Source organism: Perna viridis, chromosome 10 (genome assembly GCF_037379345.1).
Source record: "Perna viridis isolate PV_CMFRI_1.1 ecotype Kerala chromosome 10, ASM3737934v1, whole genome shotgun sequence".
NCBI classification, from domain to species: domain Eukaryota; kingdom Metazoa; phylum Mollusca; class Bivalvia; order Mytilida; family Mytilidae; genus Perna; species Perna viridis.
In genome coordinates this window covers 24,714,028-24,730,361 of record NC_142454.1, presented here as the reverse complement: position 1 = coordinate 24,730,361, position 16,334 = coordinate 24,714,028, and the positions used below count along the sequence as shown (strand labels likewise).

The following is a 16,334-nucleotide window of genomic DNA, read 5'->3' as shown; positions in this document are numbered from 1 at the left end:
TAGTGGAGTCCGAGTTGCTCATTTGCTTTTGGAACTTTATATGTATGATTTTAGTTACTTTATGTTCTTTGTTGTGTATGTCTGTTTTCCATGTCTGGTCTATGTCCCTGGATAGCATTTGTTTTATTACCATTATAACCTTGGTTCCTTTGACTACTCTTAAACACGAATGTAAATTTACCTTGTCAAACGAGCCTCCGCATGCAATAGGTTGATGGTTTTATAGAAATTAACGACAATAGAGATTTATGGTTTGTTTTACTGTCGACTTGTTTTTAATCCTCAATCAATTTATATCTTATGTTTTATATTTTATGTTTTTGTTTTTTTTTTCTTTTCATAAATTAATTTATTTGATCTTTCTTATGGTATGTGACACATATTTATGACACCGAAATATTTTCCTTTAAAGGCCTTATTTTATAGACAGTCCATGTAAGACGAGAGTACGATGGCATACATTATTTTCTGTAAATCCCTCTTTTCTATTTTAAGTAACATATTACAATGTAGCTTTATAAAACTAAATAAATATAGTCGTGATTTTCCGAAAAATCGAATTCAACGTAGAAATATGGAAGCCTTTATACACCAGTTTAACTACAGCTTGCAGATTAGTCATTTGAATTAAAACAAATTGTCTCTTAACTTCTTTACCTACTTTGATATATTATTTGACGTATTATTTTCAATGTTAAAATCTGTTAAATTCAAAAGAAAAAAAGCGAAAAGTTAAAAAAAAACTTGTACCTAGTACAGTTCCTGTATAGGGTAAATAATAATTGTACTTTACTTCTTATTCAATGGGGAATTGAGCTTCGTGGTATTGGGTCATATACATTTAATACATGCATTTTGAAAAACCAACACATTTCTTTTCAATTTGTCATGCCGACTGTCGTATTAGGTAAGTGATTGTAATAATTAGCAATTTTGTATCATACATTACCCGTCCAAACGGGCCAAATTGGGATGAAGAATATGGCAATAAGGAAAGGGAAAGTAGAAAAGCTGTAATTCCCATAAATGAGGTATACCAGTAGAAATACCACAGTGTTTATGAGCTTCCATGATATTAAACGAGATGTTAAGTTCGTTGAATGGTACGTCTGGTTTAAACAGGCTACCACTCATATGATAAATGAATGCTGTCATTCAAAGAAGAAACTTATAGCATATTGGTCCAATAACTGAAAAAGGAAATCGTATATGACGTTGACTTGATGTGTCACATATTAACCGCTTCTTTTTACCTTGTTTTTTTTCCATTTGCATTCCTGCTAAAAATATGTTTGATTTGATTAGATATGTAGCAGAAGCAACAAAAATTTTATCTTTATTTTGCGTCTTCTTTACCTATAAATTATCAGAAGTTGTTGTTTTTCATTTTTGTAAGACATTTGTTGTTAGTTACCACGCACAAATATTTAATATGTTTGTGAAACCAAGCCAGCGTCATCAGTTGCCGAATTTTTACATTTGTATTATGCACAACAATACTTTTTAAATTGAATTCATATGTAATTATTTGGTTAAATTATGATCAGGAAAAAGTTTGAAAAGTTACCAAACATTCTTCAAATCGACTCCATGTGAGCAATGGTCAATCCTCCTTGTTTAAAATCTTCAATAAGCGTATTACGCAATATTGTTACCCTTGCAGATGTCACTTTGATTATTGCCTAAGGATTAAAACCATTTACGCATCAGTATTTGTTTTTTTTATACTCACATTCATAGAAGTTCTGTTGTTCAGAAAGTGAAGATTAACAATAATATCAAATGTGCACTGAAGATGTTTCTTGCATATTAAAATTCGTGTTCTACGATATATTAAACATTGCTAGCTTGCTTGTTTCACCTACACGCTCAGTATTCTGAGAGTTCTTACTTGAAAAAAACATAAACCATAAACATAACAACAACAACAAAAAAAAAAAAAAAAAAAAAAAAAAAAAACAAGCAAACGCACTCCTCTCCCAAAGGAAATCTTTAACTGCATAAGCAGATTAGAAATGGCTCCAAAATCTCATAGAACGCGTACGGTCGCTTAGACGTTTGGCTTTTGAATACACATATTGAGTTCCTAAATAATATTTGTGATAATGTTTTTTCATCTTAAGAAAAATCAATATCTTCCGTTTAAATATGTAATTGAACTATTAAATACGAAAATCGTTCATGATATTTTCTTACATCAGAACTTTATTATCATAATGACTTAACATACAAGTATATCACCGTTCTTCTTTCCGCTGCTAGCAAAGACCAAACCATCAATAGGTCTCAGTTAGAAAGAAGAATGAAATATTGTATATTTATAATCAATATGACACCGAAATATTTCCCTTTGAAGGCCTTACTTCAGTTGCATAAATATATATTTCTGTGAATCCGTGTTTTCTATTTTAAGTAACAATTGCATTGTCGCTATATATAGCTAAATATATATATAGTCGAGCATTTTCAATCATTTTCAGTACCGTGCACGTTTTTGATAATATCACTTCAGCGGCAACAGGTAAGTTGTTTTTGAATTTTATGTATATTTAAAATAATTAAAAGCATTTTATAATTTTGATGCATAATTTAAAATTCTATAAAAAATGATAAGTTTGCCAAACAATGTAGATATCTAAAACAAAGAACAAGAGAGTGAAGAAATGTCGAAATTTCAATAGTCTTTTCTGATATCTGATTAGCTATGTAGTTCCGTGAAAGGTATATTTGGTTAAAGCGGAAGAACCACTTAAATTAAAAAAAACCCTGATTAATCAGAGAAATGCTTTCATCACATATTAATTAGACAATACTGAGAAAGCAAATCTAATTATATGGGGACTTAATTATGTATAACTTATAAAATGTTTTTATATCGTTTATATTTTTGTTAGAAGTACATCTATTAGTCAAACAGTTCATGCAACCAAACTTTACCCTTAGGTTAATATATATACTTATAATAATAATTATATATCTGTTATACATTGCCTGGGTTGGCATATTAAATCTCAGCATACATAGGTTTAATATGATTTTAATCAGATTTTGGCTAAGCTAAGTGTCATTTAATTGTCAATTATATTGAACCTATGTGCTGACAGAACCATGTGACCCAAGACTCGAGTTATGTGATCGCCCCAGAGATAAAACGCAAAAGAGATTTAAGACCCCTTTAACAAGTCTCTTAAGTTTTGTATTGATCAACTTAAAACAATGTAGACACATTTTGTACACTGTATTTATATCGCTATGGTCAAGCAAGTGTCTATTCAATGTAGTCAAAAAGTCGACCAGATCAATATCAGTTTCTTTTAACTATCGATTTGTCTCACATTTTTGCATTAAAAAGGAATTACTGGTTTGAATGTGACGACTCTATCCATCACACTGGTCCATCGGATCGAATTGATACAGGGAAGATAATGTAACCGCTGTGGCATCTATGGCAACACCACATGCACAAAGTCCAGCGCCCTAAACCATTCGTCAGTGCTGCCATAGATGTCATAAACTTGTTTCGCAAATTTGACAGTTTCCAACATCGTTGGGAATTTTTCAGACCCCTCTATAAGTTTACATTATAGATGAAGCAGTGTAGCGAATAGAGTTGCCACGTTCTGAAACGTTTGTGTGATATTGATTTGTTGTGGCATGAACCGTTAATTTGATCCATTCTCCTACATAACAACACCTAGAATAACTGTTCCCTACTACCATACATCGCGTTTTAAGTTACAACCCTAGATTATTCCTACGAGGAGGAATGACTCGGCAAACAAAAGTTATATTAAGTTATATAGCCTAGTTGGCCGAGTTGTCTAGGGCGCTGGACTTTGTGCAGGCGGTGTTGTCAAAGATGTCACAGCGGTACAAGTTCGATTCCGCGGAAGTACGACCAAAAATCTGTTTTGCAAATTTGACAGTTATTAAAATATCATTGTCAGTTAAACGCACATAATCATGCAGAATTCAAAACAAGTATCTTTGGCACTTGGTTATAATATGTTTTATACAATATTTCTGTAAAAGTACAGTGACCCAGCAATAATTCTTATAATTCTTATAAACTATGTACTTTTAACTGCTAGGTGGCATAAAAATGTTTAAAAATGAATGGGATGTATTTGGATGCAGGAGAGGAGCCTTAAATTTTTTATCTTAAAGGGGGTTAAATCCGATTCGGAAGGTATATTTCAATATGTAAAAGGTAATGTGTTTATGTAATTTTAATATTAATTTTGCATCATGTTTTCCCCAATAAAACATGGACTTTAATATTATGTTTTATATAATCCCCGAATAAACTGATAATGATAAATATCCAACCTCCAAATCCCATCATTTCTATTCTCTACTGAGTCAAGGACACCTGTATTTCAGGCTTATCATGGACATTAAACGCAATCAATTTGGAAAGAGTAATCAAGGAAACCAAGGTTATAGCGGTAGATAGAAAAAATGACATCATTATTGCATAGCTGTGAAGTATGAAAGAATATTCAAGTTCACCAGTATTCGATTGAAAATCAGAAGAATGAAACCAAGGGACAAAGACCAGACATTGGAAACAGACAAACAAAACAAAGAACATAAAACAACTGAAGCAATCACGCAAAGCAACAAAAGTAAATGAGCAACTCGGACTCCATTAAACAATAGCATGGACCAGGAGCGCCGGTATAGTAAGTGTCCTCTGCTTTTCTAGAAACACCCGCCGAATTGCTCATAAAAACACCAAAAAGTCCAGGGTAGACGAAAGAGGAAAGGAAAACTATGACTCACTGAACAAATTAGTTTTCATGATTCAGATGGAAACATCGTCACGATCCACGAGTTCATGATGACGACCATAAAACCTTTGTAGTGATGACTTCGACTGTGTAGCTACATAACCCTTTCCATAAGTCTAAGTGTAAGAAGTCTAGCGCGAAACATATATTCGGCGTGGTTACGGCAAGCCCTAGCATAACGTGTAAGTTGTGTTATGAAAAATCCATACGTAGGTGCTGAAGGGATTTTGCCGCAAATGAAAGGAAAATTGACAATTCTGAGTGACAAGTCATCACGTTTGTCGTAACGTTTGGTCGAAGTGCAGGGGGAGACTGACTTCACAGTGTCTGTAGTATCCTTTATGTCAAGTTCTTTGGGGGTAGATGCGATGTATCAAATCCCCGAAACTAGGATTGTTTAACGATAATACGTCATTTATATATCGTAAACTGAGATTAAAGGATCTAGCTGAACGATATTCTTTCTCTCGGAAAAGAAAAGCTATAAAGTCAGCCTCATAAGAGTAAAGGAATAGGTCAACAGGTGGAGGATCACAAGTTGTTCTCATTGGAATGCCGACCGTTTGTTGAAAAATGTGTCCATCACACCGGACAAGTTGTCGATCAAAAATGCCAGCATTTTGAAAACATCTTCTGTATATTTGGAAGATGATTAGGATTTTGTTTACAAAGTAGGTGACATCTCTACCGAGAACTATATATTTGTACCTAGGTGAACCATCTTTTTTTTTTAGATACAACGACAATGTTAGGTGTACAATCTTAAGGACTTCTAGAATTTTTACTTTTTATTGTGTGTGTACGTTTTGGCTTGTTTATTGTTTTTGTTTGGTATAGAGAGGATCTTTTCCTTTTGGTATTGCATGATCAATTGTATACAGACATTAACATTACTGGTTGAAAATAGGTTTAAATGAATAACTGAGAAAAAAATCATCGTTGAGTATATGGATTTGTTAAAATTTTACCAAGTGCTGTTTTTTACAATAAATTCGAGACATGAATATTTATGAATTAAGCATATAAACATTTTATTTGTTAAAAATAAAACGAAGGATTTTTGTACGTAAAATGTCTAGCTTTAAATATTTGTTTTCGTGTCATGGGGATAAATTTATGGGCTGGTGATTTGAACCATGTTGGATTTGAGTACCCAAAAGGGGTAATAAAAATCACTTTTTCACGCTCAGGGAAAACAAATTGGGACTGAATACAACCATGTATTTTTATTCTTAGATTGCGGACCTAGCATTCAACTCTGTCTCAATGTATTGGTTAAATATATGGGCAAGTTTGTAAACGAGACAAGGTAATATATTTGTAAGACTCGGGACAGCAATGGGACGCAAAGGTACGATGGTTGCGCGGAAGTGCGATGCTAATACACTGAATTGTGGTTATGATCACATCGAGCTACGATGGTTAGAAATGGTGATCGCAGTTTTGTTATGTAAAATGACATAGGAACTGTTTTGAATAAAAGTAATGTAAAGTAAAAGTATAAATTGATGTTTAAATATATTACATTATATAAATATGTGTAAAATTGACAATGTAAACAACAAAAACCATAGAATGCAATGACCGCTCTGGGGTCACGTGATGCGATCACCAGTTAAATGAATCGGTTTCACGGATCGATGACCGACAGGAAACTGATTGGTGATCGATCGAATTTCTGGTGCACGGATCAGTTCAAGTACTGAATGTATATATATATATATATATATATATATATATATATATAGACAGCTCTGAAAAATTCCCAACGATGTTAGAACTGTCAAATTTGCGATGCAAATTTTTGGTCGTTCACTCCGCGGGACTCGAACTCGTACCGCTGTGACATCTACGGCAACACCGCCTGCACAAAGTCCAGCGCCCTAGACCACTCGGCCAGCTAGGCTATATACTAAAATATAGCTTTCGCTGGCCTGGTCATTCCTCCTCGTAGGATTAATCTAGGGCTGTAACTTAGTACACGATGTATGGTAGTACGGGACAGTACATTTAGATGTTACTATGTAGGATAGAGGATCGAATTAATGATGCATGTCACAACAAATCAATATTATACAACGTCTCAGAATGTGACGACTCTATTCGCTACACTGCTCTATCGGATCAAATTGATACAGGGAAGATATGTAAACGTATAGAAAGGTTTGAAATATTCCCAACAATGATAGAACTGTCTAATTTGCGAAGCAAATTATTGGTCGTTCCCTCCGCGTGACTCGAACTCGTACCGCTGTGACATCTATAGCAATACCGCCTGCACAGAGTCCAGCGCCCTGAACCACTCGACCAGCTAGGCTATATAAAATATAGCTTTGGCTGGGTTGGTCATTCCTCCTCGTAGGATTAATCTAGGGCTGTAACTTAGTACACGATGTATGGTAGTACGGGACAGTTCATTTAGATGTTAATATGTAGGATAGAGGATCAAATTAATGATGCATGTCACAACAAATCAATATTATACAACGTCTCAGAATGTGACGACTCTATTCGCTACACAGCTCTATGGGATCAAATTGATACAGGGAAGATCTGTAAACGTATAGAAAGGTCTGAAAAATTCCCAACAATGTTAGAACTGTCAAATTTGCGATGCAAATTTTTGGTCGTTCCCTCCGCGGGACTCGAACTCGTACCGCTGTGACAATGGCACACACCGCCTGCACAAAGCCCAGCGCCCTAGACCACTCGACCAGCTAGGCTATATAAAATATAGCTTTCGCTGGCCTGGTCATTTCTCCTCGTAGGATTAATCTAGGGCTGTAACTTAGTACACAATGTATGGTAGTACGGGACAGTTCATATATATATATATATATATATATATATATATATATATATATATATATATATATATATATATATATATAGTTGTCGAATAAAATTCCAACGCGACTAGATATTTCATTTTGTATTTCACATAGTTCACAAGTAATTTCACTGCTTGCGCAGATCTTCAGGTGAATGAATACATATAATAACTTGGTAACGTTCTTGTGACGTTACCTTATAATAGAACAACATAGTGACGTTAAAAATAGGAAACGAAAGTAAAAAAATAAATTGTATAAATAAACAATCTAAATATAGATTTATAAATAGCCATTAATTCTTTTAAACTGATACAAAAGCAATACTGTTCGTTAGTACACACGATCCTAGGTTACCAAACGTATTTAATACCATCAAATCAAATCTTCCACTTTTACATCAAAGTGAATTGATGAAAAAATTGGTACAGAAAGGGAATTTAATTTATAGTCGGAGTCAACCGAAAAATCTTAGAAGCATCTATCCAGAGCTAGATTTGAATCTCAACAAAATGAATTTTCGATAAAATCATGTGGAGATTCTAGATGTGGTGTTTGCGGTAAAAAAAACTATATATATTTAGAAGTAGGCACAACAAAAACATTTAGAGATGGAACGCGTTTTAAAGTAAATGCAGATATGACTTGCAAGACGACAAATCTAATTAATTGTATCACATGTCCCGGTTGCCACGAAAATTATATCGGACAGTTAGGAAATAGTCTTTGTGAACGGGTACGTGTTCATAAGGAACAAATAATACATCCTGCATACAGGAATACACCAGTAAGTTTCCATCTGGGTATATGTGGCAAAGGACACTTTACAATTATGCCTTTTTAAAATGTTACCGAGATGAAACATATCGGAAAGAAATGGAGCGATACTAAATATAGCCTAGCTGGCCGAGTGGTCTAGGGCGCTGGACTTAGTGCAGGCGGTGTTGCCATAGATGTCACAGCGGTACGAGTTCGAGTCCCGCGGAGGTAACGACCAAAAATTTGCTTCGCAAATTTGACAGTTCTAACTTCGTTGGGAATTTTTCAGACCCTTCTATAAGTTTACGTTATCTTCCCTGTATCAATTTGATCCGATGGAGTAGTGTAGCGAATAGAGTCGTCACATTCTGAGACGTTGTATATATTAATATACTTAATGTTATGTAGTAAAAAAGGCGTTTTAAGACGAACTACTTGTGCTGGATCAAATTTGTCGCTGTAAAACAACACAGGTTTACTGACTTCCGGAAGCCATTATGTCGTTTATAGTTGCATGCTAAACATGATCAACGATTCACAAAAGTCTTAACCACCTCCTTCACGATCAGTGTAGGTAATATTCGGACGTTTTATAAACATATTTTTTGAGAATAAAAGACATAAATTATATCATATACAACATATTTAAAAAAATCAATATAACAGATACTACATGTTTCCACGTCCATGATAAAATGTATTGGGAGAAGTATTGCGTTTTTTTTTATTTTCTGGGAAACTTTTCTTAAAAATCAATGACGCATTATTCAAATTCTTTGTCAACGGTAATTATGACAGAATATGACAGACACCCTTGCGATTTGTTTGTTTGTATTTTTTTTTTTAAATTGCAGGTTTGTTGTAATTGTTTATTGTTACGATCAAGCTGCAATATTTTGCATACATTTGCATCTATATCTGTTTTGTTCACGGTACTTTCTATCGCAGGACATTGTAATAAACGACAGTTTATTTGGTCATTACACAACAGTTATGGTCAACATATTTACACAAACAAAAAAAGTGATATATGTAAAAAAGTCCATTTTCATAAATTGCCTCTTCAATTCACACAGGAAGGTAGAGAAGTGTAAATCAATAGAAAATGGACGATGATATTCAGGAAACAGAAATTACAGAATTACCGGGAATGGGTAAGTGAAATAATAATCACCTACATCAACCGTTTTAGCAGGTGCTTTATAATCCTGCTCCCCACCACTGAATATTTATTCCAATGAACGTTGTCTAAAACCTTTAATTTAAGTCAGTATTTCTAAATTTTCAGCTTCTTTACACATTGGAAAGAATTGAAATGTAAACAAATCTATAAAAATGGACCATGATTCACAAGAAATAGAAATAACAGATGAATCTGGGATGGGTAAGTAAAACATCTAGCTGATCTGATCAGAAAGAAAGACTATCGTTTGGCTAGATCCTTCAATCTCAGTTTCCGCTATATAGATGACATATTATCTTTAAACAATCCTAATTTCGGGGATTTGATACATCGCATCTACCCAAAAGAACTTGAGATAAAGGATACTACAGACACTGTGAAGTCAGCCTCATATCTTGACCTACACTTAGAAATCGATAGTAAAGGAAAACTATTGAACAAACTTTACGACAAACGTGATGACTTTTCATTCAGAATTGTCAACTTTCTTTTCATCTGTGGCAACATTCCTTCGGTTCCTGCGTATGGAGTGTTCATATCACAATTCATACGTTATGCCAGAGCTTGCCGAAACTACGCAGACTTTTTGTATCGCGCTAGAACTCTAACAAATATGCTTCTGGGACAGGGTTATGATGGTACAAGATTGAAGTCATCACTACAGAAGTTTTATGGTCGTCACCATGAACTCGGTGGATCGTTATGGTGTATCCATCTGCACCATGAAAACTGATTTATTCAATGGGTCATAGTTTTCCTTTCCTCGTTTGTCTACCCCGGACTTGACTTTTGATGAGCAATTCGGCGGGTGTTTCTAGAAAACAGAGGAGAGAAAATATAGTAAACCAAAAATTATTTAATAAAAAATCTGAAATATTTCATATGAAAAGTAAATAAATTTCATTATGTCTCGTCTTATTGGATATTTATATATGTAGAGACGGACGAAAGTAACATTAAACATGAATGTGAGCCATGCAGTAATAGCGGAAAACCAGGCATACCTGCTTTATCCTATTGTAAGAATTGCGCTGAAAAGTACTGTGAAGTTTGTACAACGAGTCATAAAACCCAGAAGGCGACCAAATGTCACGATATCATTGATGTGAAACTTTCAGAATTCATTAATCTATCCAAACATTGCGATCCATGCCAATACAAACAAAGAATGTCTGAAGCAAAATTTGCCTGCAAAGAATGTGAGGAGTTTCCGTGCTGTGAATGCAAAACTGCCCACCTATCTCAAAGACGGAACAAAAACCACAACATGCTACCAATTGGCGAAGAACTGTTTTGTGAACCGTGTAAAGAGAGTGACAAGAAAGTTCCAGCAGCCGGTTTCTGCGAAGACTGTGAAGAGCCAGAGCTTCTCTGTGTTGTCTGTGCGGATCAACATAAAGCGATGAAAATGACGAGAAATCATAACATAATGTTTGACACCGCAACCTTTGTACTAAGGTAGGTACATATAATTTATAATTTTAGAACGATGCTTGTCAAGTCAGTTCAGCACTTAAAGTTAAATTGAAGTATGAGTTTTGGTCTTTATTCCATTTATTTTGCACTTTGTAACAAAATATGTAGAACTCATCTGTTTCACTGAAGTGTGTTTCCATCCAACCGTCTGTCCGTCCCTCGGTGATGTAGTATGATATAATCAGAACAGATCAAGAGGATTTTTTTTTACAAATTACCAACATTACCAAATGTTTACCACTATAAATGTTGTAGTTTATTCGTTATCTGTTTCTGAAAAGATGTATCATGTTTATTGGATATCTTAAGTTCTTCTCCAGTTATTCTTGTTGAGAAAGAACTAGTCCAAAATGCTGAACCGGAATTTAATTGAGCTATATCACGGAAGCACAGTAGCTCACATTTAGGCCTGTCAGCCCAACAGGACACATTAGTCGGACTTTGAGCAAACCTATTGCAAATCTATCTCTATTTTTACCAAGTGCTTGTCGGAAGATAATTCAGTAACAATTTAGAACTCCTGACCTGACCCGGCCAGGGATCATACCCACAACCTCTCGCACTCGAGGTGAGCAGGCCATGTACCCAGAGATCATAGAGGCGGTGTTCTACAAAGAGTCAGGGTACAGATCACAGGCTCGACAATAACAGGGCAACTTTCAAATATATACTTCATACAGTGGAGATGCTGGCACATTCCCCTTGAAAAGAGGGTTTTTACAATATTGAAAACTGAAAATAATTACGTTTGTCATAAAGTTTCGATTTTAAATGTCTTGATAGTCTATGTACAAATTCAGTCTTGAAGAAGGTGTATTAGTTGTTCCTTTAATTCCAAGTTTTTAAATTTGTGTAGATTTTCAAATTAAGTCTGACAGAATGGGCGGTGTATTATTTAGTAAATATCAAAACATCCATGAAGTTGCTTATTTGTTATAAAACACGACGTAATCATATCTTAAATTGCTTTACAGAAATTCACATGATAGAAAAGGATCTGAAGAGGAGGGTAACTATTGTTTTCACTGTTTATGTAGTCTTTACCCTTATAAGAGAGGAAACAGTCTTTTATTCGGAGAGAGGTGTCTGTTTATCGCAAAAAAAGTAGCTTACTTTAAATTAGAATCATAATGCAATGTAAATGAGTACATTGCTTTTGAACACTTTTATTAAATTTGAATTCTAATAGTTGCAACATTTTAGAAACAAGCACTAAACATATTTAAATTCGCTAAGGACTTGATGTTCATATGCTTAATACAACGTATCTACATGTATTTGACTTTATAACAAAACAGTTTTAAGCATTTAAAATTATATTAGTATTAGTTTTGTCAGAGAATGGCCTTTCAAAAAAATCATTTATACAAAACATAGTTGAATAATGATTATGACGTAGGGTGCAGATGAATATAAAATTGAGGTAATATTTGCATTTATACTCACTTAATATCTACTTCTGCGAAAGATGCATAATTTGTGGGGTATCAATTTTTGTAAAGCAACAAAAAGAAAAACTCCCATGCATCTGTATGTTGCAGTTTTAAATCCACGAATTGAAAAATATACGGACTATTTACCCCTAAACCACAATAATTGGTATCAAGAAATAAACGAATTTTCACAGTGTATCTTTAATTCAGGAGACTCTGATGTTTCAATTGAAGTCCCGCGATGCGAACCATGCAAGTTCAAAGTAAAAGATACAGCGGCGGTAAAGTTCTGTAAGGAATGTACAGAACTGATGTGTACAACCTGTACAACGAAACATCTGTCAATGAAATTCTCTGCCAATCATATTCTAGAAGAAATTCAAAATATGCTTAAAACAGTTACACAGGTAATGATGTGCGAGCCTTGTAAATACAACAAAAAAGAACGCGATGCTACTCACAAGTGTGAAGAATGCGATGAATATCTCTGTCAGATCTGTAAAGACGCACATTTGGTGCCGAGGAAAAACAGGTTTGTAAGACAATTTACATAGATTATTAATTTCAATAAAAAAAAATTATGTATAAAATGGCATATGATTCATATTCCTTTCACAAGATTTAAGTCTTATTTTGTATTGCAAACGTAGGAGATTACTGTAATGGATGCAATAATCGTTGATTGACAATTGCACTTTGAGTTTACTTAAAACGCATAAGTGGAGCCAGTTACATGAAACGGATATTTGCCACCGTTAAAGATGGCGATGAATCACAATACAGTTACGTCCATTTAAATATAACTAATATACTCTTTAATATTGTATTTTTGTTTTGCTTAAATGTTTGTACTTTTGTGTAGTCTTATCCAGTGATAAGTATACTCGATTTCTACAATTTGATATTTTTTTCTCGTTCTAGTTTTATCTTTGCCGTATGGTTTTCTAGACTTACTCCATATCTAAAATAATTAGAAATTTAATTTAGATCTAAAATGCAACATCTGAATATTTCAATAGGCTACATACTTTGACTGAGTTACGAACGCATGGCAAATCTATTAAATGTGACAACTGCGAAGGTGATGCCTCTGTGTGTTGTAAAGATTGTAATGTCCCTATTTGCGATGTATGTGCTGAGGACCACAAGGCAATGAAAATGACCAGGAATCATGAGCTGTCGGATGATATGACGGCACACCTTATAAGGTAGATGTTTTTGAAATTTTTTTGTCAAAACAAAACAAAACAAAAAAAATTAGAGCAAAATGATTGTTCACCTGTATGACAGACTTGAAATACACTCAAACAAAAAATTCCCTAAATCCCGGTATTTGCAAATTAAAAAAGAAAACTATAATAATGAGTTTTCCTTTATATATTCAAATTTATAAGTAATTATATTCAATTCAATTTCTTATATAAAATAAACCAAATAAAACAGTTATGCGTAATACATTTCATTATAACTTTAAGGTCAACCACCTCAAGAAAATCGAATGAAAGCGAGGACCAGAAGGAATATGGACAGCCCGTAATTAAAAGATTCGAGGGTAATTTTAATCTGTAAACAATCCATAATCTTAAATAGTCAAATCTTGGTAACTTATTTTTTTCATTTTTATTTAAAGTACCATTCAAAAGTTTTCAGGGAAAGCGTCAACACTTTCGTCAAATAATTATTATAATATGACATGGAAGTGATATTGTTATCATATTAAAATGTCATTATGCGTAAATTTGCTGGACAAATATTATTATCATGTTTTGTTGTAGATCCACAGGCACCTACCGAAACAAAAGATTATCCATTGTGTGAACCATGTGAGTATGATGAAAAAATATCAGCTGCTATTCACTACTGTGAAGACTGTGACGAGAATATGTGTGACGTTTGCCTAGAATTTCACAACGTACAAGAAGAAAATAGGGACCACACCATTTTTGAGCTAAGCAACGAGGCTATTCCGTGTGCTATATGTACATCATTAGGGCGAGAAAACTCCGCATCTAGCTTTTGTATTGACTGTGGTGAACAAAACCCACTCTGCAACGTTTGTGCAAGGAAACATCAAACTATGAAGAAATACAGAGACCATAAAATATCGACAGATATGGACACACTTAAGAAAAGGTAAGTTTTATGACACTCTTGTTTTGCATTCAGGTTCGCTCTAGATTTAGATTCCTTTTTAGTCATGTAAATTGTCATTTGGGATTCAGGTGGTTGAATTTACGATAATGGATCATTTAATGAACACTCGTTCCAATAATTGATATAGTAACTAACATGTGCTGTACAATTTTGGTACTTGAAATTCTGGTACAGTCACTGAACAGACCAGCGCAACTTTATGATTAAGGATGACCACTGAGTGAATGGTCGCTGACTGCATGATCGCTGACAGATCGATAACCAATGATCGATGACCAACCTGATCACAGGTTTGAAATGTAAAACAATGTGTAATCGGTACATGTACATTTCAAAATTTTTATTGGAACGAAACCAAATTAAATTTCTCTTAATTTTAAGACATTTAAACTATTTTTCAACATGTTGTGTTTTGTTAAAAATAAAAGAAATGTAAAGCTAAAATTTATGTTTCCTCGAAACGTCTTGAAGTTCCCCCCTTTATCTTGTCTGTCTTTTGAGAACGATGTCGTCAATTAATCTCTTTATTACTAATGGGGGCTGCGTAAAGAAGCTGGATATAATCGAAACCGAACAACTTTGATTTTTTAGGGCGGTGGCGGCCATTTGAAAATTGTGGTCGATACGTAGTTCAAATTATCGATTGAGCGGCAGATTTTTAACCGGGACGAATTTAAGAACCTAGATTTTAAATTTTTAATCAAAATCGGACAAATTAAAATTTTCAACCGCCATTTTTTTTTCAGAATTTTGTTTGGTCCACTGAGCTGAATATATATACCAAGTTTGTTCAAAGTCTGATCAACAGTTTTTAGATATTCGATGTTCCAATTTCCGGTGTAAAAAATTGGTACCTTTATTCGGGCGGGCATTTTGAAAAAATGGCGGCAGCTGGAAATTTATTTTTTGAAGTTCTGCACCCTTTGAAGAGTAGTTCTAACTTCCTGGAAAGTTTCATCTCAATCGAACCAGCCACTTTTGAGAAAAAGGGCTGACACTTTCTACAATTTTTATGACAGGAGAATTAAAATAATAATAATAATAAGAAAAAACACAGTAAAAAAAAAAATAAGTCACCGCCTTCGACTTCGTGTTCGACGATTTAACTAGAATTGCCATTGCGAGCAATAGCGAATGTCGCCCCGGGCAACTGTGTAAGTTGCCTATTTTAATATTGTATTGTTATGCCTATTCATCTTTTTTAACAGACCTATTTTCAGATTTGTAGCTATTCATGTTGTTGAGATAATGCAATGTCCCGGATTGTGACCTAAGGCAGCCATTTTGAAAATATCAAATATCATGCGTTTTCCCGGTGACTAAATCTTTGTATAAACTGCACAACTAAAGTGCCATGCACTGTCCACAACCTTTCTCATCTCTATGTTAAGAAATCAAATTCATATTATGCTTTTAACATCATCAACTAAGTTAAAGGTCTTTTCCAGTGGTAGGCTCCTTTCTTTCTTTCATTATATTGTACTAGGCTATCTCATTAATAAACAAGTCGTTAGTGCTTTCAGTTGGATTTTCTTTGTAGTTCATTACTTTAACATTAAATTGTCTGCTATACTGCTGATTGTATTAAGCCATCCAAAGTGTGTCTGTAGTTTTGTTACTAGCAACTTCTATTTTAAGTTACCCAATAGTTTTATTTTGTTCTGCCATTGACTCTCTCAGCTTTTCATTTTCAGCAGTGGGTTCC

General features: G+C 34.1%; 1 protein-coding gene across 7 annotated transcripts in view; it reads left to right on the top strand.

The window, feature by feature from the left end:
• The first annotated feature begins 814 nt into the window (after positions 1 to 814).
• The window catches only part of LOC148605079 (uncharacterized), a 56,320-nt gene continuing 40,800 nt past the window's right edge, over positions 815 to 16,334 (top strand). Inside the window, exons 1-11 of one of the 7 annotated variants that reach the window (XM_088548603.1) lie at positions 828 to 907; positions 2,481 to 2,521; positions 6,030 to 6,102; positions 9,460 to 9,537; positions 9,672 to 9,767; positions 10,505 to 11,024; positions 12,017 to 12,051; positions 12,686 to 13,007; positions 13,495 to 13,683; positions 13,951 to 14,027; positions 14,251 to 14,608. In XM_088548603.1, coding sequence (XP_088404729.1) covers positions 9,719 to 9,767; positions 10,505 to 11,024; positions 12,017 to 12,051; positions 12,686 to 13,007; positions 13,495 to 13,683; positions 13,951 to 14,027; positions 14,251 to 14,608 — 1,550 coding nt within the window. In that variant the 5' untranslated portion in view covers positions 828 to 907; positions 2,481 to 2,521; positions 6,030 to 6,102; positions 9,460 to 9,537; positions 9,672 to 9,718. Of the gene's footprint in view, positions 908 to 2,480; positions 2,522 to 6,029; positions 6,103 to 8,791; positions 8,954 to 9,459; positions 9,538 to 9,671; positions 9,768 to 10,504; positions 11,025 to 12,016; positions 12,052 to 12,685; positions 13,008 to 13,494; positions 13,684 to 13,950; positions 14,028 to 14,250; positions 14,609 to 16,334 lie in introns of those variants that run through there. The other 6 variants (XM_088548606.1, XM_088548605.1, XM_088548608.1 and 3 more) reach the window with 6 other exon arrangements.